The sequence below is a fragment of the Myotis myotis genome, unplaced genomic scaffold, assembly GCF_014108235.1.
Source record: "Myotis myotis isolate mMyoMyo1 unplaced genomic scaffold, mMyoMyo1.p scaffold_m19_p_5, whole genome shotgun sequence".
Lineage (NCBI taxonomy): Eukaryota > Metazoa > Chordata > Mammalia > Chiroptera > Vespertilionidae > Myotis > Myotis myotis.
Genome location: NW_023416357.1, coordinates 91,458,260 through 91,483,079, shown reverse-complemented (window position 1 = coordinate 91,483,079; position 24,820 = coordinate 91,458,260). Strand labels below are relative to the sequence as shown.

Sequence of the window (24,820 nt, the reverse complement as noted above, 5' to 3'; positions counted from 1 at the left end):
TTCATGTACAGTTAATTGAGCCCCTTCTCTGCCCCTGGCTTTCTTCTCGGCACTGCAGATTTTTTGGTAACGAAGACAGTCTTTACTCTGAAAGTCTACAGCCTCACAGAGAAAATATGTATATTAAATATATACAAATGAGACACAGCGATGAAGCAGGTGGAGTTGGGGCTGAAATGGGGATGCCTGACCTGGTGTAGATAGTGCCCTGGGGAAGCACCGTCTAGAGCAGGGGTGGGCAAACTTTTTGACTCGAGGGCCACAATGGGTTCTTAAACTGGACCGGAGGGCCGGAACAAAAGCATGGATGGAGTGTTTGTGTGAACTAATATAAATTCAAAGTAAACATCATTACATAAAAGGGTACGGTCTCTAGACTCTCTAGACTGTGTCCTGGGAGTTGAAGATGGATTAGTCAGGCAACGCTGTGTCTCAGGCAGTGAGGACAGAAAACAAGGTCTCTGCAGCCAGGCCACCTGACTCTGCACTAGGAGACAACCAAAGCCTGAGCACTGTGGTGTTGTCTTTAGAATTGCCAGCACTATTCCACCTCTCAAATGCTTCCCTTCTCTTTCAGGACTGTGCCTCAGAGGATGTGGAGCCATTTTTGGAAAGTATCAACACAGGGGCTTTTTGTGGCCATGTTCTGGCCCCTCATTCCTCAGTTTGTTTGCAACTGTTTATTTTACTGGGCCCTGTACTTTAACCCAATTATTAACATTGATCTTGTGGTCAAGGAAGTCCGACGGCTGGAAACCCAAGTTTTTTGAGTGGCACTGCCCACGCTCTGAGGGACTCCTCCAGCCTCCCTGACGTCTGAGCTTTGATGCTTGAGTGAAGAGGGGTTGGGAGTGCACAACTTCCTATTTTCTTTCCCTAGTAAACAAGGTGCTGCTTTCTCTGTCAAAGCCTACAACCAGGTCCTCTCTCCCTCTGCCTTGGTCATTGTGGCAGCAGGGACTGACATCCCAGAGCCAGGCCGGCACAGCAGCACCTCCCACCTACCCTCCTTGCTCACAGGAACTTGGGAGGCCCCGTCCACTACAGCTTGCAAGGAACCAGGGTCCTCAGAGGATGTGGTGTGGGCGACATCAGAAGGCTGCCACATCAGCAGTCCTAACCTCAGTGACTGACAAAAGCTCCCAGGGCAAGTTGGAGTTCTGAGACTCAGCCCAAGATCCGGCTTATTGGGGCCAGGCCTGTCCTCTAAGTCAAGTTTAGGAAAATGGGAGAAGACTTTGTCATAGGCATAGACAGTTGCACTCAAAAAAATACAGAGGAAAAACCAAAATTCAGTAGACAATTGTTTTATTGAAGAGTTGCTAAGAAGTTGAAGAGTTAAATATCTAAAAGATGCAGTTTGAGACTAGAATGATGGTTACACTCACCCTGTTTCTACTAATCATTGAAAGTTTGGATCCCTTTCTCTGAATGGGGGGATTGAGTGGGATGTCAGGGTAACAGAGGTGGGTATCAGGCTGTGCTGCCTCAGTGCCACTTAGAATTGCCTTGGCACTGGCCAGGTGGCTCGGTTGGAACGTCATCCTGTTCATCAGAAGGTTGCAGATTCAAGTCCCAGTCTGGGCCTGTACAGGAGGCAACCAATCAATGTTTTGCTCACATTGATGTTTCTCTCCCTTCTCTAAAATCAGTTTAAAAAAAATTTTTTTAAAAGCATATCCTTGGGTGAGGATTTAAAAAATGGTTTTGTTTTGGGGTTTGCTTTGTTTTGGATAATTTAACCCAAAATCCAGGAGAGTCCTTTTGTTTAATGAAGCATTTTACACATTGACCTCACACTGTATAATCTCTATCATCTTGTTTTGATGTATAAAACAGCAAGTGTAATTACACCAAGTGCTGTAATTGTAAATATGAATGAGATAAACTATGCCTCTTATTTCATTCTAATATGATCCATGATGGGCCTCGCAGAGATAAATTTGCATCCAAAGGGTTTCTTTGTGACTCCATGAAACATTCATTAATACTTTGTATCTTTGAAGATTTCACTCAAACTTTGCATCTGAAAGTTTAAAAAATGAGTTGAAATAAAAATAAAATATTTTTTATAAAGACAAAACTTCTGTAGAAAAAAATTGTTTAGAAAACATGAAGATCTGAATTGCTCAATACAACCTACTAGTCATGCTGACGTCTCCCTGCCTGATGGGAACATTGAGCCAAGGACTCACCCTAAAGTATCTTAAGTGAAAGGAAAGTGTTTTCTTCCTCCTGTGTTTGCTCATCAGGCCCCAGGATTCCCTGACTTTACCTGCTTAACACCCATGGCTTGCCAGAGACACGCGGCACTGCAAGCTTGGGGACAGTGCAGGATTTTCACATCCCTGGTCTCCTGCCTTGAGGGGTTACTATTTTTTCCAGATAAAGAGATGGATGGAGACTGGGTGGCACTAGTGGAGCAGGACCCAGGCTGGACTACAGATTGCCAGACTCCTAGACCAGTGTCCCCTACCCACTCCCCATATTCTGCTTCAAAGAGGGTGCCATCCACATCTGTTCAGGGGAGAGCAAAGGAGACCTGGCCTAGAGCAAATGGGCTGGGCTGGACTGTCACTAATTGTCAGCAGGAAGGACAAGTACTTCAGAGCCAGGGCCACAGCTGCCTCTCCTCCCTCAGACCTTCTCAATCAGCAGGTTTACATGCATCAACAGAGGGTGTCCATTTAAAATATTCAGACCCTTTGATGTAAGAATTCCATTTCTGCAAATCTGAGTTAAGGGATAATGAAAAGGGGCAGTGGGATTTGGCGGATTTATTCAAAGAATCGCCAACACATGAATAATTGCTCAAAATAGGAAATCACCAATACTCTAAAGTTAGCAATTTATAAACTGGTACGTAATACCTATTTAAAATGGGATTTTCAGCCCTGGCCAGTTTTGTTCTGTGGTTAGAGCGTTGGCCTGTGACTGAAGGGTTGTGGGTTCGATCCTGGTCAAGGGCACATAACTCAGTTGCAAGCTTGATCCCCAACACATGTGGGAGGCAACCAATCAATGTGTCTTTCACATCGATGTTTTTCTGTGTCTCTCCCCCTCCCTTCCATTCTCTAAAAAATCAATGGGGGAAAAAATACTTTCTCGGGTGAAATTAACAACAAAAATGGAGTTCCCAAATATTTTTTAATGACATGGAAAAAAGCTTATGAAAAACAAGAGTTTTAACTACATTTTAAAGAACAGTTTTGCTGATTTTTAGAGAGAGGAAGGGAGAGAGAAACAGAGATCAAGCCCACAACCTGGGGATGTGCTCTGACCAGGAATTGAACCAGCAAATTTCCATGCATGGAATGATCCCCAACTAACTGAGCCACACCAGCCAGGACTCAACTACAGTTTTTTAAATTACAGAAAAGACTGATGGACAACCAACTAAAATGCTAAAAGTGGTTATTACGGTTTGTGGGAAATGGGATCATTTCTTTTCTCCTTTATATTTCTCTGCATTTGCCTTTTTAAAAAAGCAGTGAGTATATAATACTTTTGTAATCAGAAAATAAATTTTAGTAAAGGTGTAGGATGGTCCTGGTTGGTTGCTCAGTGGTTAGAGTGTTGGTCTGTGACTAAAAGGTCCTGGGTTTGATTCCCAGTCAAGGGCATGTACCTTGTACCTTGGTTGCAAGTTCCCCGGCACTGGTAGAAGCCCATGTAGGAGACAGCCAATTAATGTGTCTCTCATGTCAATGTTTCTCTCTCCACCTCCTCCCTCCCACTCTCTCTAGAAATCAATGCGGGGGGGCGGGGGGTGGGGGGGAAATACCCTCAGGTGAGTATTTTTTTAAAAAAGGTGGAGTAGGATGGGCAAGAATACTCTTTCTTGAGCTAACAATTACTAGACCTGAACTTCACAAGGGTGGATGGTGTCATGTGGTCATCTTATTTATTGCCTCAACCCAGGACTTAGAACAAGGCCAGGCACTCAGCAGGTGTTTGTTCATCGAGAGCAGGTTAGAAGACAAGCTCAGCCTTTTCATAAAGGTCGAACCTCAAACATGGTACCAGACCCAATACAGTCACAAACACCGTCATGGGTTTGTAAATAGGCATGGGGCTTTGACCTTAGTCAAACTGGCAACCAAACAGGCTCCAGCCCCAGGTTTGGAGAGGGAGGGAGAACAAACAACAAGTTGCAGCTTTAACACTTTAACTCAGTTCCCCTCTGAATATGGCTGTTGGTTAGTGAAAAAGGTTTTATTTCCTTGTACAATAACATTTCAAGTCAAACTAGTCAGTCACATTTGAGCGGGTCGTGCCCACATAAGAAACGTGGATAGAAGAGGTACTTTAAATGGTACTCGTTTTCGGCTAAGCAGTAAGCAAGCTCCTGGTCACACTTGCACAAGAGTTCTTGACATTCATCCTCTGCCGGTCCTGGAAGAAATGGGGAAACTGAGGTGAGAGCAGGAGCTTGCAGAGACTTGAGGATAAACAGGAGGGAAACCGGTAACACTGTTGGCAGTAAGGGTCATAAATTGCATGTGAGTGACACTTGACAATTCACTATGTGATCTCCAGCCTTAGGGCAACTCCAGGAGGGAGGTGATACTGGCCCCATCTTGCTGAAAAGGAAATTGAAGTTGTCAGAGAAGTGTTTTGAGGTGCTGTGTCCAAAGTCCCTTTGACCTTCTAGCTTCTCTTTCGTATCAATATTACACAATTTCATTTGAGGATCCATTGAGACTAGCAGTAGGGAACCATCCAGGCCTTTTGGGGGGGGGAATGCCTGCTCTGCTGCTTCCTAGCTGTGTGATCTTGCCTAAATGAGTCAAGTCCTCATTTAAATGGGGCATTATCCACTTGGCAGGATTACTGGGAAGCCTGGATGAGGAAGCCTGCCCAGGAGAGACTTGGCACTGAACCTGCACTCAATCAACGTAGCATGTAGTAGATATGTGCCTATAGACACATCAATTCACCCTCCCTAGGCTGTTTCCTCAAGTGCAACACAGGGATACTAATAGCACCTACTCCTAAGGGCTATTGGAAGAATGGGAAGAGACCAAATCAGTAAAATGCAGGGGATATGGGAGGCACTAGTAAGCTGAAGCTGACCTGCTAAAGTTGCCAGCTAATCTGACCCTTCAATATAAAAGAATATCCCCACCTTGTATCCCTGCTTTTTTATTGAGGAAAAATTCCCCTATCAAAATTTACCATTAGAAAGTGCACAAATCGGTGGGGCTTAGTGCATTCATAATATTGGGTAACCATCACCTCTATCTAGTTCCAAAACATTTCTATCACCCCAAAGAGATCTTGTACACATTAAGATGTTGCTCCCCAATGCCCCTCTCCTGAGTCTTCAACCATTAATCAGCCTTCTGTCCCTATAGATTTGCCTATTCTGGATATTTTATACACTTGGAATCATATAGCACATGACCTTTTGTGTCTGTCGTCTTGCACTTAGCTCCTTGCATCACATTTTCAAGGTTCATCCATGTTGTAGCAGGTAAGTACTTCATTTTCTGGCACAGGAGTTATAAAAGCACTTGGCACAGAGACAATTTCCCATTCTCCTCCTTTTAGACTTCTCTGTCTCCTTTATTTTTTATGTTTTTATTAATTTCAGAGAGAGAAACATCAATGATGAAAGAGAATCATTAATTGGCCTCTTCCTGCACACCCATTACTGGGGATCGAGCCCAAAACCCCGGCATATGCCCTGACCGGGAACAAACCATGACCTCCTGATTCATGGGTCAACATTCAACCACTGAGCCACACCAGCTGGGCTACACTTCTCTGTCTTACCTAAAACCTAACATAGGGGCTGGCACAGAGTAGATTCTCAATAATATTTGTTGAGAGAATATGAAAAAGCCATACATCATTTCCAATTCTCACACAAACACTGCAATTAATTTTTACTATTTCCATTTTATGGATGTGTAAAGTGAGGCTCAGTGGAATTCAGTAACTTGTCCAAGGACACAGAGCTGGGAAAGGGTGGACCAGGACTCCAGCCCACGATCTCCTGATCCAGTGCCTGAAGCCGGTCCATCCTTGTTGCTTGACACAGTCGCTGCAGGGAAGAAACATCTGCACAGCGTATGTTTCAAGGGACCTGGCATACTGTTCTTAATATGTTTGCTCCCCTTCTTAGCGCTATGTGTTCTAACCAGGGCCACCTCCCCGGAGAAAGGTTGTTTCCCCAGGTGGGGATATTTCCCTGGAGTTAGGAATTAACAAGACTAAGGAAGGGAATGAATCAGTAAAACCCCCTAGTGTTACAAAATACCATGTACTACTTATGAAGATCTTGGACTAAAACTGTTGGCAGTAAATTTGGGACTTGTTGGGCCCACATCCCCAGGGGTCTGCCCACAAGGGAAAGCACCAAAGCCTATACCCCTGGAGACCCACCGACACAGGACAGTCCCAGGGAAGGCAAGCAGCGGGGCTGGGAGGACATAACTTTTACTGGGTAGGATAATCTTCTTCAGTCACTTCCTTGTAGCTTATCAGTAGAGCAGTAGAATAGTGATCTTGGAATAGCCCTTATAATGGAACACAGAGATTAACCTAGGAAAGATTAAAATCAACAGAACTAGATAGAGACAGGATTTTTGGCAAAGGTCAGATAAGAAACTATGGACATGAAACCAGGAACTATAGAAGGCCAAGGGAGGACCCAAAACATACCATTATGTCATGCTTATAAATACAGTTGTAACAGGACAATAAAGGAGAGAATAAAGAGAGAACCTGGCTATGCTGATCAACTGAACGCTGTCTCCATGTCATTCCTTCTTCGCCGACTCCATCCACACCTTTGGGAACCCCTGGACCTGCTGGGGCTGGACCCCAACAATTCAGCACCTGTACCTCCCTTCTGTTCCCACCCTCACCTCTGAGCAAGAAAGATTCTTTCAAAAGCAAGACTTGGTCTCACTGCTCCATAGCCTCAGGAACCTAACAGCATCATGTTATTCCAGAATAATAAAAATTTAAAAGGAAAAATAGCTCCCATGGGTTAAGTTTAAAATAAAGGCCTACCAGTAAATATTATTATATGCTTAACATTTTAAAAATATATTTAAGTCAGGCCCATAAATGGAAAATGGGCCACACCTGTAATTAAATAAACAACTATGTTCAGAATATCTCCAAACAGAATAAGAGAATATTTTTAGTCAAAAATGTATAATAGGTATTTTGGTTCTCTTCATTTGGTTCAGGGAGGGCAGGTCTGTAAACAGGCACAGACTCCATCAACAAATATTTTACAAATTCCATTTTAACATGGTTAGGGGCAAGTCGAAGGGAAGAAGGGGAAGATCTTTAAGATTTCCAACTCAATGCCCATTTCTTTTTTTTAATTTTTTTTTTTTATTGATTTTTACAGAGAGGAAAGGAGAGAGATAGAGAGTTAGAAACATCGATGAGAGAGAAACATCGATCAGCTGCCTCCTGCACATCTCCTACTGGGGATGTGCCCGCAACCCAGGTACATGCCCTTTACCGGAATCGAACCTGGGACCTTTCAGTCCGCAGGCCGACGCTCTATCCACTGAGCCAAACCGATTTCGGCAATATTAAGTCAGCCTAGTTCTTATGCCAGCTCCTAAGTCATACTGAGAAGATATGGCTGAGGACCTGTGCCTATCTAAGACCATCCTTCTAGTAACTCTTAGTTGCCTCCTTTCCTCCGGAACAGACCATGCTGCAGGGGCTAGGGTTCCAGTGGAAAGTCACACCAGAACCTCAGTTCTCTCTAGTGGGAGGTAGTGGGTCAGAGAGAGGTTCAGATCAGGATGAGAGAGGGAGGAGCGGAGATGGGAGAGAGTAGTAACCTCTGTCCAATCTGTTTACCACATTATAAACCCTTTTTTCATCTTTGCTACACCCATCTTCCAGGTAAGGCAACTGAGGACCAGAGAGGTCATCCTCCTAGGGCCAAGAGATTTTCAACAAGGGAAAGAAGACTTTCTTCCACAAACAGTACTGGGACAACTGGATAGTCCATGCAAAACAATGAAGTTAGACTCTATCACACACCATCTACAAAAATTAGCTCAAAGTGGATCAATGACCGAAATGCAAGATTCAAATGATAAAACAATTAGAAGGAAACAGGGACATAAGTCTTCATGGCCTTGGATCTAGCAATGGATTCATAGATAGGACACCAAAGACATGATCAAGAAAAGACAAAATAGCCCTGGCAGGGTTGTCCAATGGTTAGAGCGTCAGTCCACAGAACAAAGGGTCTGGGTTCCATTCCTGGTCAATGACATGTACCTTGGTTGCAGGTTTAATCCTGCATGTGGATTAAACCCTTTCACTCTCTTTAAAAATCAACAGGGAAAATATCAGATGAGGACTTAAAAAGAAAGACAAAACAGAAAAATTGGGTTTTATCAAAATTACTTTTTTTTTAATCCTCACCTCAGGATATTTTTCCCATTGATTTTTAGAGAGAATGAAAGGGAGGGAGGGAGGGAGGAGAAGGAGAGAGAGAGAGAGAGAGAGAGAGAGAGAGAGAGAGAGAGAGAGAGATCCATGTGAGACTCATCCACTGGTTGACTCCTGCCCATGCCCCTGACTGGGGTGGGGGACAGGGGACGGGTGCAAATCGCAACCCAGGTATGTGCCCTTGACTGGGAATCAAACCCAAGACCCTTCAGTCTGAGAGCCAGTGCTCTAACCACTAAGAAAACCAGCCAAGGCCAAAATTACAACTTTTTAAAAAATATATATTTTGTATTGATTTCAGAGAGGAAAGGAGAGGGAGAGAGAGATAGAAACATCAATGATTAGAGAGAATCATTGATTGGCTGCCTCCTGCACACCCCCACTGGGGACTGAGCCTGCAACCCAGGCATGTGCTCTTGACTGGAATCGAACCAGGAACCCTTTAGTCTGCAGGCCAACACTTTATCCACTGAGCCAAACCAGCTAGGGCCAAAATTACAAATGTTTTTGAACTAAAAACATTACCAAGAAAATGAGCCCTAGCTGGTTTTGCTCAGTGGCTAGAGCATCAGCCTAAGGACTGAAGGGTCCTGGGTTCAATTCTGGCTAGGGGCACATACCGGGGTTGTGAGCTCAATTCCCAGTAGGGGACTGCAGGAGGCAGCCAATCAATGATTCTCATCATTGGTGTTTCTATGTCTCTCTCCCTCTCCCTTCCTCTCTGAAGTCAATAAAATATATTTTTTAAAAATATGAAAAGAGCCCTGGCCAGTGTGGTTCAGTGGTTGAGCGTCAACCCATGAATCAAGAAGTCACTGGTTCGGCCCTAACAGGTTTGGCTCAGTGGCTAGAGCGTCGGCCTGTGGACTGAAGGGTCCCAGGTTCGATTCCGCTCAGGGGCATGTGCCTTGGTTGCAGGCACATCCCCAGTAGGGAGTGTGCAGGAGGCAGCTGATCGATGTTTCTTTCTCATCGATGTTTCTGACTCTCTGTCCCTCTCCCTTCCTCTCTGTAAAAAAAATCAATAAAATATATTAAAAAAAAAAAAAAGAAGTCACTGATTCAATTCCCAGTCAGGGCACCTGCCCAGATTTCGGGCTCGAGCCCCAGTAGGGGGTGTGTGGAAGGCAGCTGATCGATGAGGTTTCTCTCTCATCCATGTTTCTCTCTCCCTCTCCCTTCCTCTCTCTCTAAAAATCAATAAAAACATTAACAAAAAACATTTTCAAGAAAATGAAAACAGCCCTGGCAGGTGTGACTCAGTGATTAGAGGTCCAGGGTTCGATTCCCAGTCAAGGGCATATACCTGGGTTGCAGGTTGGTCCCTGCCCCAGGTTGGGGGGATGGCAACCGATGAGTGTGTCTTTCTCACATTCTCTCTCTCTCTCTCTCTCTCTCCCTCTCTCCCTCTCTCTCTCATCTCTGTCTCTGTTTCTCCCCTTCCCTTGTCTCCCTCCCTTCCACTCTCTCTCTCTGAAAAGCAATGGAAAAAATATCCTTGGCTGATGATTAACAAGAAAAAGAAAATGAAAAGATAACCTATAGAATGGGAGAAAAATATTTGTAAAATCACATATCTGATAGGGGTGCAGTACCCAGAATAACTCAACAACAAAAAGACAAATAACCCAATTAAAAATTAGCAAAAGACCTGAATAGTCATTTCTCCAAAGATATAAAAATGGCCAACAAGCACATGAGAAGATGCTCAACACCGTTAGGGAAAAGCTAATAAAAACCACAATGAGATATACAACCACCCACTTGTAAGTACCATCTCCAAGAAAGTAATATGTCCATCCGTCCTCCACCCACATTTTTAAATTTTGTTTCATTACATGTCAAAGTAATTTGCATAGATCCCATCAGTCTGCATATTCCTTTTCTTTTTAACTTTTAATCCACAAATAATTCATGCAGGTGATCTTTTTTAAAAAAATGGAAACATGACAGAGAACATAAAATTGCCTCCTACCGTCACTCCCCTCAACCTGGTTCTGTCCCTAGAAATGACCACAGCCATCCTCAATGTGGAGTGTGTCTTTACATTTTTCTGAGCTTTGCAAGCGTCCACATGTAGTTGTGGAAAGCAGTACGGTGCTATTTGCAAGTTTTTCTTTTTAACACAATGAACATGTCCTTCTGCAGGTTGCTTTTTCATGCAACACCTTTCCATGTCAGCATATGGTTCTACCTTATCCCTTCTCCAGGCTGCAGTCTTCCACAGTGAGGATACATCATGGGTTTATATACCCAGGCCCCATCTGATGGACAGTTAGGTAGTTTATTTCTGGTGTCATTTCTCTCTTTTTCCATTTTTGTCCAGACAGAAAAGAAATGGGTTTCTTTGGCCCTTGCTGGTTTGGCTCAGTGGATAGAGCGTTGGCCTGTAGACTGGAAGGTCCTGGGTTCGATTCTGGTCAAGGGCACATGCCTGGGTTGTGGGCTCAATCCCCAGTAGGGGGCTTGGAAGAGGCAGCTGATCAATGATTCTCTCTCATCATTGATGTTTCTCTCTTTCTCCCTCTCCCTTCCTCTCTGAAATCAATAAAACTATATATTTTTTAAAATGTTTTAAAAAAGAAAGAAATGTGTGTTTTTTGTTTATTTGTTTAAGTGTTCAGTATTAGAGATCATTTATATTAGATCAGTCCAAAGGGTGGTCTATGGGGAGCTGGAAGCAGTGGTAAGTTATTACAAGCAGATGCCCCAGGAACTCTGGGGAAGGTTGGTGTGGGTGTTGCTGGGAACTCACCACATTCAATGTGCTGATTGTTGCATGTCCAAGGGTAGGACTGCAGCTTGGGTATGCAGCCAGCCTCCTCACTGGCATGCCGGTAGCAGCAATCATGACGGTGACAGCACCTGTGGATGGCAAACAGGCAGACCAGCAGGTGAGTGAAGGCTGCTCTCCTGACCATCTTTCCATGCCAGGACTATGGGTGAGCATCTTCTGGTCCAAACTTTGTTCCTGAGAATCCTATCTTGGGAAATACGTCTACTGACCTGCACTGCCTCCATCGCCAGCCATGCTTGAGCCTGGCCCCTGCCTGCCTCACTCCCGTGGTCTCTGAGCTCCAGCAGAACTACTCTCCTCTTTGTTGCTAGAACGAGCCTGCTTCCCGCCTTTGCCCTCTGCCTAGGACAGGGGTGGGCAAACTTTTTGACTCGAGGGTCACAATGGGTTCTTAAACTGGACCGGAGGACCGGAACAAAAGCATGGATGGAGTGTTTGTGTGAACTAATATAAATTCAAAGTAAACATCATTACATAAAAGGGTACGGTCTTTTTTTTCAATAGTTTTATTCACTTCAAACGGGCCGATCCGGCCCGCGGGCCGTAGTTTGCCCACGGCTGGCCTAGGACAACTGCATGCCCACTCTTCCTCCTTTAGGTCTCAGCCTAAGTGCCAGCTCCCATCCCCAGAATGTCATCAGGACCCCTGCTTCCCAGACTATGAGGGTCTCTTTGTTACACCCTCTCATAAAACCAGGTTCCCTCCCTCCAAGGCAGGTTTATAATGAGACCCTCATTAGCAAGAAGGTTAACACCCGTCCTCCTCACTGACCAGAGCTCTAAGACAGTGGTTCCCAACCTTGGCTGCACAGTAGAATCACCTGGGAATCTTTTTAAAATCCTGATTTCTGGCCGAAGCCGGTTTGGCTCAGTGGATAGAGCGTCGGCCTGCGGACTGAAAGGTCCCAGGTTCGATTCCGGTCAAGGGCATGTACCTGGGTTGCGGGCACATCCCCAGTAGGAGATGTGCAGGAGGCAGCTGATCGATGTTTCTATCTCTCTCCCTTCCTCTCTGTAAAAAATCAATAAAATATATTTAAAAAAAAAAAAAAAAATCCTGATTTCTGGGCCTCATCCTCCGGAAATTCTGTTTCTTTGTTATGGGGTGGGGCCACAACATTAGCCTCAATTTCCTCATTTCTGAAGTGGGATTGTTGTGAGGACTCAAAAGGGGTTCTCAAAACAGTTTCTGGTGCACTTTAAGTCTGATCAGTTTTGTGTTTTGTTTTGTGGTTTGTTTGTTTTTTCAGCCAAAGAAATCATCCCATAGCCCAGCGGTTCTCCACCTGTGGGTCGCGCGGCCCCTTTGGGGGTCGAACGACCCTTTCACAGGGGTCGCCTAAGACCATCGGAAAACACATATATAATTACATATTGCTTTTGTGATGAATCACTATGCTTTAATTATGTTCAATTTGTAACAGTGAAATCGGGGGTCACCATAACATGAGGAACTGTATTAAAGGGCCGCGGCATGAGGAAGGTTGAGAACCACTGCATAGCCAGCGTGAGGGGGCAGCTGGCAATGTTACCCAGGAGGACCTCTGCCTGCAAGGCAGTAAAACGTGCTATTTCCTCATAGGCCTTAACTACCCCCAGGAGGTGGGAGACCTTCTAGCCTGGCCCACGCATACACTCACCGGTCCATGGCATCCAGGGGCTTGCCTCGGCCACCCAGGCCACAATAGCAGCCGTATCTAATATAGGCCAGGGGGCTGCGGGGGCCCACACAGTGTACGGTCCCTGCCAGTTCTATGAGCCCACGTCGGTGCACATGTGACGTCAAGGATGCTGGGGGAAAACAAGGGTTAGAGGCTGCCGGTCAGGTCTTCCCTGGCCCTGGGAAAGGTCACTGGCCTGAAAGAGCCTGGATGACTGCCTGGGTTTGAATCCTGCTCCTCCCAGTCGCTGGCTGGGTGACCTGGAACAACTTACTCAAACTCTCTGTGCCTTGCTTTCTTCGTCTGCAAAATTAGGGGGTAAGTGCACCTCTCTTCATAGAATGAAATGAGATCATGTATGTAAAGCACCTGGCACACAGCAAGCTCTAGCTATTATTACCGATATCTTCAAGGCAGCCATGAAAGAGAAAACAAGACACAGGGCCACAGCACCCTGAAAGATCTCACCACTGGGCCCTCTTCCTGGAATGCCCTGACTCCCAATCTCCTGCCCTTGTCAACTTCCGGCACAGTCAGAGTCCAAGTTGTGCATCAAATGTCTGTCCCATTGCCCTAACCGGTTTGGCTCAGTGGATAGGGCGTCAGCCTGCGGACTGAAGGGCCCCAGGTTCGATTCCGGTCAAGGGCACGTGTCTTGGTTGTGGGCACATCCCTAGTAGAGGGTATGCAGGAGGCAGCTGATGGATGTTTCTAACTCTCTATTCCTATCCCTTCCTCTCTATAAAAAAATCAGTAAAATATATTTTAAAAAACGTCTGTCCCATTGCCGGTGATGAGCACTGGACATCACAGATGAGCTAAACGGGGTCCCTGCCACCAAGGAGGGCTCCTCTGTGCAGGCTTCCCTGTCCCTGTTTCTCTCCACCACCAGCACCACCACTTCCACCTAGACCAGCGCTTCTCAACCTGTGGGTCACGACCCCTTTGGGGGTCGAACGACCCTTTCACAGGCGTCGCCTAAAACCATCGGAAAACACATATATAATTACATATTGTTTACAGTAGCAAAATTACAGTTATGAAGTAGCAACGAAAATAATTTTACGGTTGGGGGTCACCACAACATGAGGAACTGTATTAAAGGGTTTGAGAACCACTGATCTAGACTCTGGTTCAGGGCCCTTTCCATCTCCTCTTACTTTCCCTGCCTAGCCTCAGCTTCTTCCCACACAGGGAGGTCCTGTGGCCCGAGCCCAGTTATGGCTCTGACACAGAGCAGGGCACAGTAGGTGCAATGGGAACCCCTGCCTTTCACAGCCACACAGCCAACAAGAACCTGGCTGATTGAACCTGGCCGGATCAGAACCTCTAATCCAGGCTTCTGACTCCCAATCCAGTGCTCAGTCCTCCTTGCCCAGTAACAGCAGGGGAAGGAGACCTGCCAGGGTGACAGAGCTGAGGGGCACCAAGGAGGGGGCCACTGCTCAGGGTCAGGCATCTCCAAACTCTCTGTAACATGGGCATCAGAGAACACACTCCCTGTGAGTGTGTGCCTATGCACCCCTTAGACTAAGACTAAGAGAGGCAAAAGGACCCATCCCGGGTCACAGGGCTGGTGGGTCTCAGAGCAGACGCCCAGGCCCAGACCTGCCTGATTTCTGGGAGTCTGCTCTCCACTGCTCTGGGACTGCCGAGCCAGAGATTTATGCATTACATCTAGTCATCGTGTCTCTGTTCTAGAACAAGTTGTTACTCCACTGACTCTTTTTAAGAGTACAGACCAGAATTACATCCAGCTCGCTCTCTCGGGATTTGCCAAGTGCTGCCCACACCTCTGCCTGAAACCACCCTTCAGAGAAAGCTCAGGGGCCTCACTGCAGCCCAGAGACCCTGCAGGAGCCTGCCTCTCCCTCCTCTCCAGTGTCCGCTCTGAATGCTCACCACAGAGATCCTGCTCATCATTTCCTGTTCCTCCAGTTACATTCCCCGTCACATATATCCTGTGCTGCACATGCCCTCGCCCCATCCTCACCCAGCTCACCTGTCACCTCCTAGAATCTGCCTCACCCTCAGGTCGACCACAGGAGCCCTGTCACATTGTGCTGCTATCTGCTTCCGGGAGTGACTCTCTAGCCTGGGAGCTCTTGGAGGGCAGATCTCTGCCACAGGCAGCTCCAGATGCCCTGGCACACAGATGGCTTCCATAAAAGGTCCCCTGACCTCTGGCTCCACCAAGCCCCAGTCTAAGCATACATGACAGGGCCCCAGTCTTAATCCTATGCCCCACAGCTGTCCCCAGAAGTCCCCCACCCTGACCTAACCACACTCCAGCATCTCAGGGTCCTGGGGACAGCCCTATGGAGAACCCAAGCATGGGGCAGAGGCCAGCACTGGGTTTGGAACCAAGGAAAACACTCCCTCTTCGGTGAGGCAGGTCACTCTGAGGTCTGTTTGCTCTGTCTGCCCACAGCAGCCTTGCTAGGAGTGCCAAGGCTGTCTGGGCTTCCTATATTCCTAAGGGCCTGAGGGTGTGTGTGTGTGTGTGTGTTCTCCTTGGGGAATCTTTGCTTGTGTCTGTGTGTGAGTCTGTCCATGAGCCCTACACCTAAGTGCCCAGGTGAGGCTGGGGGTGTATGTGTATATGATGTGGTGTCTGTATATCTCCCTGTGAGTGTGTGCCTGTGCACCCCAGAAATGGGGAGTCATTGAGGGGACCTCTCCAAGTGTGGTGCCTAGGGAGGGGTAAGAAGGCAACCTCATGTTCCTCCCCCACCCCAGGTAGGGCAGACCCTTCTTCCCCTGTTCCTCCTGCCTCTGGTGTCCCCTTGGTAGTCCCACTTCAGACCCCAGGGACAGGTAGATGGGGAGGGTGTGGTCGCTGAAGGGGGTTACAGTGATGGCGGGGGTGTCTGGGGAGGACACCGAGACCCTGGGAAGGGCTGGCCTAGTTTTGGGTCCCTGGGAGGAGTGGATGAGTGGAAGCTCTTGGGGAGGACAGGGGACAAGGCTCTTAGAAACCTGGTAAGAAAGTGTCAGTGAGCCAGAGAAAGGAGGGATTAGGAAAGTAGGGCTCCCGGGACCTTGGAAAGGGCTGGTAAGTTGGAGTTCCTGCAGAGGGGTGGGAGCAGGGCTGGGGTGGAGGGAGGGCTGAAGGAGTCCCAGGAACTCCTTGGTCCTCCAGGGGCGCACTCCTCACTCACCTGCGCAGGGCAGGAGTCCGGGTACCAGGAGCAGCAGAAGCGGCAGCATTGCTGGCTGGCACAGGGGCAGCTGACCCATAGGAAGGCGGCAGGTGTGGGACGATCTGGCTGACCAGTGTATATAGTCACCAAACTGGGGCCCAAACCCCCACCCCCACGCCCCGCCCAGCCCCGCCCCTGCCCTCACCTTACCGCAGGGCCGGATGGAGCCCGGCAAGGGCAAGCCCCTGGGGCGGCAAGAGAAGTCCTTCCAGGACCTCTGCATCTTGGTCATGGAATGGGCGCTGGAGGCCAAAAGAGAGAATCTGGCCCAGGAAGTCTCCAATTAGGGTTTGGGGAGAATTAGGGAGGAAAGGAGTTTAGCACAGGTCGACCCACCAAGTAAATGCTCAAAAAGGGAGCTCTCTTCATATTATGATTCCCTGCAGCCCCCTTCCAGCACTCACCTGGGCATCGAAAAGAAGAGTTCGAGGAGCGGGAGGGACAAATTATTTTAAACACTTTAAATGTAGGAAACTTGGCGCTCCGGGTACCTCTAGAAATCAGCTCTCTGCACCGCGCCCCCCCCCCCCCCCCCCCGCCCGCCTCACCACCACCATCACCCTTGGGAAACTGAAGGGGTCAAAGATTTGCCCTAAGTGGGTTCTGGTGAAAGAGCTGAACTGGTGTAGGAGGGGAGCTGGCCTCACACCCCATGCCCTTTCTGCCTCAGGCTTCTCATCTGGTCAAGGGTAGCAAAGCCACCGTGAGGCAGTGAAGACAGACACAGCAGGTGCTCAGCACTGAAAGGCAGTGACAGTTGCGGCACACATCTGTCCCCCTTAGTCCCTACCCAGTGTCATCAATTTCTGACGATTTCTGGTCAAAACCATTTCTGAGAGTGGAACTCCTAGACTCCTCCCATCTCCACAGCCAAGCTCTCGTAAAAATAATGGCAACTAATAATGGTCCTGTTCAGACCGGCCAATGAATGGAACAGGGAAACTGAGACGAGAGCTGAACAAGAGGCACAGCAATTCACAGCAGATACAGCAGGTCACCTCCCTACAGATAACAACGTCTAGGCTCATTTGTATTTCAGCTCCAGGCCCAGAAAAGCAGCAACACCAGGTGGGTGACACCAGACCAGCTGCAGTGACTAAGGACGCCCTGGCATTGACAAATCAGTGAAGACCACGACCCTGAAGGAGCACACCGGAAGACGGATGAATATTCTGCTGAAACCCTCTCCTGAGACCTCCCCTAAAATTCCTGCTGGCAAGAGAGATACAATCACTGAGACAAAGGAGCCCTCACTCTCCCTCCCAGGACCATGCCCACGCCTCCCCACAACTTCTTTCCCCACAGGCGTGCCTCTAAGGGACCTCACCAGGCTTGCAATCAGGGCAGCAAATACAACAGCAAAACAGTCCCAGGCAAAACTCCTGAACCTGTCTCTAAGGCCCCCTTTACTCTGACTTTTTAGTGAGCCAAAAGCAGACAAGCCTAGTCTCATTTCCTTGTTTCATGGTTCTGTTATGGACCAATGTTCGCGAGAGTAAGACCACCAACTCCAATTAGGTCTTAAGCAGCAAGTGAGGATTTATTGAAAAGGTGGCCAGCGGCTGCCGCAGGCGTGTTCTCCCACGACAGCGCCGACCCTGGTTCTGGGCCAGCCTTTTATTCCCAAAAACCATACAACGGTTGGCTAAACACACACAAAGTTACCTGAGATACAGACACAAAGTTACCAAGGTATTCATTAATCAACTTGCCCCGTTGCTTATACTACTAATATAAACTTGCCCCTAGGCTACCCTCGACCACAGTTGGTTCCATTTCCCTGGTACAAGAGGGGCTTAACTGTAACAGTTCCCCAGATTGAATAAACGTCCTCTCAAATTCACCTGGACTCGTATTGTGAAGTTTTTCCTGCTTCAAAGTCAAGAACCCACACACTATGGCTGGCCCTAGGAAAAGCCCCAGCCAAAGCTGTTTCCAGTAACAATGTCTCACTAGCTATAATGTGGTAAGAATCCCCACCTTTCAGAATTTTAGAGAGTGAGGGGGGGGGGCGGGGTGGCGGAGAGAGAAACATTTGTTGATGTGAGAGAGACACATCGATTGGTTGCCTTCCACATTGGATCCCTTCTGGGATCAAGCCTGCAACCCAGGTATGTGCCTTTGACCTGGAATCGAACCCGAGACCCTTCGGTGCATGGGCCGATGCTCTTACCACTGAGCCAAACCGGCCAGGGACAGACCCATGATCTTAGCACAGCCTCAGACCCCTCCGGTGTCCCCATTTCACAGGAAAAGATCGAGGCTCAGAGAAGTTAAGAACCAAGAATTGTGGGTGCCCAGATTAAAATTCATTTCTACATGTTGCCAAATCTCTGTCTGCCTCCTTCTGAGGCAGGATAGTAAGAAGCTAGGAAATTTCCTGGGCAAGTAAAATACGGGAACTGAGATGGATAAATGACCAAGCAGCTTGCAACCATTTAGAAATCCTATCTTCCCTAAACCGAAGACACTTAAGAGTAAATGGCTTACACCTCTCCCCAACCAGAGGCTGATTAGTTTAAATCACTAAGGGAGCTAGAGAGCAGAAACCCAATTAGTGCCATTTGTGCCAGGGACAGATGAAATTAAGGGAATAAATCTCATTTTGGCACATCAGCATAAAAATGATGAATATTCTATTGAGATCCTCTCCTACGACTTCCCCTCAACTCCCAGCCTTTAAAAATCCTCAAAATGAAGTCCCAGCAAGAGCTCTCCATCCTGGGGAGCACACCCAAGCCTTTTCCTTCCCGCTATCTCCCCCCACAGGCATGCACCTCCTAAACTCTAAGGGACCCCACGAAACTTGCAACCAGGGCAGCAATGGTCAGTGACAGCTTGTCCTGGGCTAACCCCCTAAGACCTGTTCTTAGACTTACCAGTGAGCTAAAGCAACCCTGCCACGGCTCCTTTCTTTCTTTCTTTTTCTTTCTTCCTTTCTTTTTTTTAAAAAAAATTTCTTTAAGTTATTACATATGTGAACATCTCTCCACATTACCCCCCATACCCCCCACTCATGCCCTCACCCCCCTGTGTCTGTATCCATTGCTTAGGCCTATATGTTTGCATATAAGTCCTTTGTGAAGTATGGTAGCAATCATCTCAGGTAGAAACTATAGTTTAACTTTAACCCTGCTGTTTGGCTTCTGTACCTATTTGCTTTGTTTAACAATAGAAAGGTTATTTTGACTTTCTGAATTATATAAATCATCCCATTCAATTGAATGCCTTATTGATTGTAATGTGAATATCCCATTGGTTGTGATCTTACTGGTTTTAGAAAGCAAATTCCTCTGTACCTGGGAACCAGGACAGCACAATTATCCCAAGACCTGAGGGTTCTAGATAATATGTCCCTGTCAACCCAGGGGTCCTAGATAATGTGTTTCTGTCAACTCAGTGACCCGGAGACCCAAAACAATAATTAACATGCTTAACTCTGCTTCTGTAAACTGTTTTGCAGACCAGGTTCCTCATTCCAAACCCTGGGATGTAATCAATACCTTTGTGATCTTTACCTATATAAATCTGGTGTTGCGGCCATCTTATCACTTCGAGATTTGGGAGAGCGAAATGCCCCCTCGGAGTCCCGGATTGCAATAAATGTGACTCTTTAATTCGACTTCTTGAGGTGTCCTTCTGTGATTCGCGAGGTACATTATAACATTTGCCTGATCTTTCCCCCTTACCCCCACCCTCCCCTACCTTCCCTCTGAGGTTTGACGGTCTGATCGATGCTTCTCTGTCACTGGATCTGTTTTGTTCATCAGTTTATGTTGTTCATTATATTCCATAAATGAGTGAGATCATGTGATATTTATTTTTCTCATTGGCTTATTTCACTTAGCATAATGCTCTCCAGGTCCATCCATGCTGTTACAAATGGTAAGAACTCCTTCTTTTTTTACCACAGCATAGTATTCCATTGTGTAGATGTACCACAGTTTTTTAATCCACTCATCTACTCATTTCTTTTTTTTTTTTTTTAATTGCTAAAAGTATTACAAAGGGTATTACATATGTGTCCTTTTTTTCCCCCTGCCCTTAACAATCCCCTGGCCGCCCCTACTCATTTCTTTCTTATAACATTTCTAGAGAGCCAAAGCCACCCCACCTAGGCTCTCTCCTGTAGCTTCTTCTATCTTAGGCCCTTCCTTGTATCCCTGTCCCCGGTTTTAATAAATGTACCCTCAAAATCACCTGGACCAATGTTGTGAAATCTTTCCTGCACGTAGTCAAGAACCCACACACTGCCGAAACCGGTTTGGATCAGTGGATAGAGCGTCAGCCTGCGGACTGAAAGGTCCCAGGTTCGATTCCGGTCAAGGGCATGTACCTGGGTTGCGGGCACATCCCCAGTAGGGGGTGTGCAGGAGGCGGCTGATCGATGTTTCTCTCTCATCGATGTTTCTGACTCTCTATCTCTCTCCCTTCCTCTCTGTAAAAAATCAATAAAATATATTAAAAAAAAAAAAAAAAGAACCCACACACTTACCAGCTGCCCCTAGGCCAGTCCCCTTCCCATAACACTTCTATGAAAACCTAAGGCATCAGGCCATTCATCTGCCACCCTCAGTCATTCTCTCCACTGGAGTGAGCTCCTCAAGGCAAGGCGTGGTCTCTCCTCTTGAACCCCTAACATGGGCCTGCCTGCACACAAGTGTCCAATGAGGGCTTGTCCGCACAGATTATGGGTCTCAGACTCTCCAAAACATGGGGTAAAAAACATTGTCTTTCTTCTAAGGATCTCCTATGAGCAATGGGGGATAAAATATCCCACATAAATATATGGAGAAAGACGTTTGCTTTCAAGGAATTTCCCAATCAATGTGCACAGAGGAAACCTCATTTACACTGGTGCCGGGAGCCAGTCCATCCTTGCTGTTTCAAGGGACCTGGCATATATAGCATACTGTTCTTAATATGTTTGCTCACCTTCTTGGCACTATGTGTTTTAACCAAGGTCACCTCTCTGAGAAAGGTTGTTTCCCCAGGTAGGGATTTTCCCCTGAAGTTAGGGAGGGAATAAAACCCCTTAACTAAGTGCCAGGCGGGTAATTAATCACTTTAACTACGAACAATCATGCTTAAGCTACATAATCTTTACTCCCTGGAATGGAGATAAGAAACGCCCTAACCTTTGGAATAGAGATTGATAGGATTAGAATCAACTGGTATAAATACAGATGTAACAAGACAACAGGACACAGAACCTAGACACAGAACCTACACAGAACCTAGAGACAGCAGAACTTCACTGGAGATCCAGACCAGAACTTGGCTGGAGATCCTGGCTAGAGATCCTGGCTAGGCTGCTGATCAACTGAACGCTGTCTCCGTGTCATTTAGTCTTCGCAGCACATATACTAAAATTGGAACGATACAGAGAAGATTAGCATGGCCCCTGCGCAAGGATGACACGCAAATTCGTGAAGCGTTCGGAGAACAACAATGGCAGCTGCCAGAGGTCGTTTTGAAAGTGCGAGGAGTATCCAAGAGCGTAAGGAGCAGACCCTCCAAGAGCGTAAGGAGCAGACCCGGATCACCAGAGCCGAGGTGTTGCTCCAGGCTAAAGCCAATTTTGAGAAGGAAGAAAGGCGTAAAGAACTTAAAGGACTTCGGGGTGAGGATACATGGATGCTACCTGATGTGAATGAGCGGATTGAACACTTCTCACAGGAACACTCTGTGAAGAAAAAGAAGAAAAAAACAAGTGTTCAAAAAAAGTAAAGAAAGAGAAGAAAAAAAAGAGCAAGGAACAGAAGTATGAAAAAAACAATGAGTCATCTGATAGTTCATCAAGCTCTGAAGATGAGTGGGTTGAGGCTGTTCCACCCCAGACTCCTGGCAAGGAAAAGGCCTGGAAACTGAAAGGTGAAAAGTCAGAAAAAGAAGACAACCGAGGTATTCGGAGGGATGAGTGGATGACTGTTGATTTTATGTCTGTTAAAACTGTGTCATCATCCTCACTCAAAGCTGAAAAAGAAACAAAAAAGAAAATAGAGCAAGCAAAAACCCAAGCACTTGAACAGTCCAGACTGCTAGAAAGAGAATTGAATCCATACTGGAAGGATGGTGGGACTGGTCTTCCACCAGAAGACTGTACTACGTCATCAGTTACTAAAGTTTCAGTAATAGAAGATGGTGGATTAAGCTGGCTAAGGAAGTCTTATCAAAGAATGAAGGAACAAGCTGAGAAACAGAATAGAAATTTTGAAGACACTGTAGCTGAAAGATATGGGTCAATGGAAATATTTCAGTCGAAATTAGAAGAAGCTGAAAATACTGCATCCACAAAAGAAGACTGTAGACAAGAACGCTGGAGGAAACCAATGTATTCAGATAAAGCACCGAGTAGTCAAGAAAGTAGAAAATCAGACTTGACAAAATATAATAAAAGTTCAAGGGATAGACATAGTTCAACAGATATTACAAAACATAAAGATAAGTTTTATGGTGATGAAAAAAATAATAGACCTGGGTCTTCAGAAACATATAGAAGAGACTCCAATTCAAGGCAAAGTCAAGAGTTTTCTTCTCTTGGAAATTTGAGACCTAAATTTATAATGCCCTCTGATGATGAACTGTCATTTCATCACATGGGCAGGAATGTTGAATCTAGTTCACCCTCAGCACTGGCCACCCAGGGTTCTGTGCGTTGTGGTTTTCGAAAACCGACAGAGAACAGCGAAGAAAATTTATCATCACGAAGTCGCTCTGATGAGAGAGAAGGAGAGAGGAAACAGTCAAATCGAAATCCATTGGAAACCAGTCACAGTGTTGGCTATCGACATATCTCAGAAGATGGAAGAGAGAAATCACACGATGAAAGCTCGATGGATGACTCTCCGAGAAAAGAACATCTACAGGACACGAAGTCTTCATTTTCAGGAAGTCTCCCTGAGGATGAGTCCATCCACATCCTGAGTGTTGATGAGAAGAACAAGTTGGGAGCCAAGATTATCAAGGCAGAGATGATGGGAAATATGGAGTTAGCTGAGCAACTTAAAGCCCAACTTGAAAAAGCAAATAAATTCAAAGAAACAATATCATCAAAAAAATCTGGGATAGAGAATGAAGACCAGCAAGAAGTGATTCTCGTCAGAACCGATCAGTCTGGGAGAGTCTGGCCTGTGAACACACCAGAGAAACCTCTGGAATCTAAAGGAGGAAGAAGGAAGAGACAGATGGCTTCAACCCATGAGGAAAAAGAAAGGGTCAGATACTTTCATGATGATGATAATTTAAGTCTAAACGATTTAGTCAAGAATGAGAAGATGGGAACAGCAGAAAATCAGAACAAACTTTTTATGAGAATGGCATCTAAGTTTATGGGAAAGACAGATGGAGACTATTATACTCTGGATGACATGTTTGTCTCCAAAGCAGCTGAAAAAGAACATTTTGGTGAAGAAGCAGAAAGCCAGAGGAAAAAAGCTATTGCTGAACACCGGAGTCTTGCTGCACAAATGGAAAGGTGTCTGTATTGTTTTGACAGCTCTCAGTTTCCCAAGCACCTTATTGTTGCGATAGGTATTAAGGTTTATTTATGTTTACCCAACTTTCGATCTCTTACCGAGGGTCACTGCCTGATAGTCCCTCTGCAGCACCAGAGAGCCGCTACCTTATTGGATGAAGACATCTGGGAGGAAATTCAGATGTTTAGAAAATCATTGGTAAAGATGTTTGAAGATAAAGGGTTGGATTGCATCTTTTTAGAAACTAACATGAGCATGAAGAAACAATATCATATGGTTTATGAATGCATTCCTCTCCCAAAGGAAATGGGTGATATGGCTCCCATCTATTTTAAGAAAGCCATAATGGACTCTGATGAGGAGTGGTCTATGAACAAGAAATTGATTGATCTGTCTTCCAAAGATATCAGAAAGTCTGTGCCTAAAGACTTACCTTACTTCTCTGTGGATTTTGGTCTTCAAGGAGGGTTTGCTCATGTCATTGAAGATCAACACAAATTCCCTCATTACTTTGGAAAGGAAATCATTGGTGGGATGCTGGATATAGAGCCACGACTTTGGAGGAAAGGGGTCCGAGAAAGCTTTGAGGATCAGAGGAAGAAAGCACTGCAATTTGCTCAGTGGTGGAAACCATTTGACTTCACCAAAAGTAAAACATGTTGAATCATACCTTCCAGTGTTATTTCCTCTTCAGGTTCCTTTCAGTTTTATTTCCATTGTACCTAATAAGCAGCTGACCCTCAGGTCCCAGGGAAGTCATGCTCTGGGTCTCTGACCACAGTGCATCACTGGATCGTGTCGTGTCCTCCCCACCTGCTCCTGTGGACTTCATTGCAGTAACCCAGCGTAAGGCCAGCTGTGTCGGTGACCTGCTCACATTTCTGTTCTGTGCCTACGTCTTGGTGTTCTGAACTATTCTGTGCATATATGGAAAGACTTTTCTGAAGGATTAACCAGGAAGCATAACAAATCATGGGTTCAGAAGGAATTGGGTCAACGTCAAGGTTAAGTCTATTGATTGACTTCTTTTGCACTTTTTAAATTAAGAGTTGGCATATTCAGTAATAATTGAAATTTCTTTTCATAGCATTTTATAGAAGATCTCTTAATTTTCTACCAGTAGCACATGTATCACTGCTATTCTTTTTATTAAAGGGGAAAGAGTGTTCCAAAGGTAATAAAGAATTAAATGAAAAAAAAAATTCTTTACAGGTTTCAATGGTTTTTACGTTAATAGGG

The 24,820-nt window shown here is 46.1% G+C and overlaps 3 protein-coding genes and 1 non-coding gene across 7 annotated transcripts in view; 3 read left to right on the top strand and 1 right to left on the bottom strand.

Moving 5' to 3' along the window:
- The window catches only part of BFAR (bifunctional apoptosis regulator), a 32,783-nt gene extending 30,700 nt beyond the window's left edge, over positions 1-2,083 (top strand). For all 4 annotated transcript variants that reach the window (XM_036309598.1, XM_036309600.1, XM_036309599.1 and 1 more), the window contains exon 8: positions 578-2,083. In XM_036309598.1, coding sequence (XP_036165491.1) covers positions 578-770 — 193 coding nt within the window. In that variant the 3' untranslated portion in view covers positions 771-2,083. The remainder of the gene's footprint in view (positions 1-577) is intronic.
- A 2,169-nt stretch (positions 2,084-4,252) lies between these two features.
- On the bottom strand, positions 4,253-16,140 carry LOC118656904 (group 10 secretory phospholipase A2-like). The gene is made up of 4 exons (XM_036310690.1): positions 16,062-16,140; positions 12,880-13,030; positions 11,198-11,307; positions 4,253-4,395 (listed from the first exon to the last, which is right to left on the bottom strand). Exons 1-4 carry the CDS (start codon positions 16,138-16,140, stop codon positions 4,253-4,255), a joined length of 483 nt encoding a protein of 160 aa, XP_036166583.1.
- Positions 16,141-21,441: 5,301 nt separating this feature from the next.
- LOC118657131 lies at positions 21,442-21,552 on the top strand. The gene has a single exon (XR_004967870.1). It is a non-coding gene; the product is annotated as a U6 spliceosomal RNA (small nuclear RNA).
- A 2-nt stretch (positions 21,553-21,554) lies between these two features.
- Positions 21,555-24,432, top strand: LOC118656979 (CWF19-like protein 2). The gene is given in 2 exon segments (XM_036310824.1): positions 21,555-21,810; positions 21,813-24,432. Coding segments are annotated over 2 exon segments (2,688 nt in total). The 3' UTR covers positions 24,245-24,432.
- The last annotated feature ends 388 nt before the right edge of the window (positions 24,433-24,820 follow it).

What these genes read in the sequence shown, in the direction of transcription:
- LOC118656904 (XM_036310690.1), bottom strand. Translation starts at nt 16,140, where the DNA reads ATGGGTCAGCTGCCCCTGTGCCAGCCAGCAATGCTGCCGCTTCTGCTG. An exon ending in CGGACTCCTGCCCTGCGCAG is followed by an intron (nt 13,031 to 16,061) that starts GTGAGTGAGGAG and finishes GTTTTCCCCCAG; the next exon opens with CATCCTTGACGTCACATGTG. An exon ending in CAATCAGCACATTGAATGTG is followed by an intron (nt 4,396 to 11,197) that starts GTGAGTTCCCAG and finishes CATTTCTTCCAG; the next exon opens with GACCGGCAGAGGATGAATGT.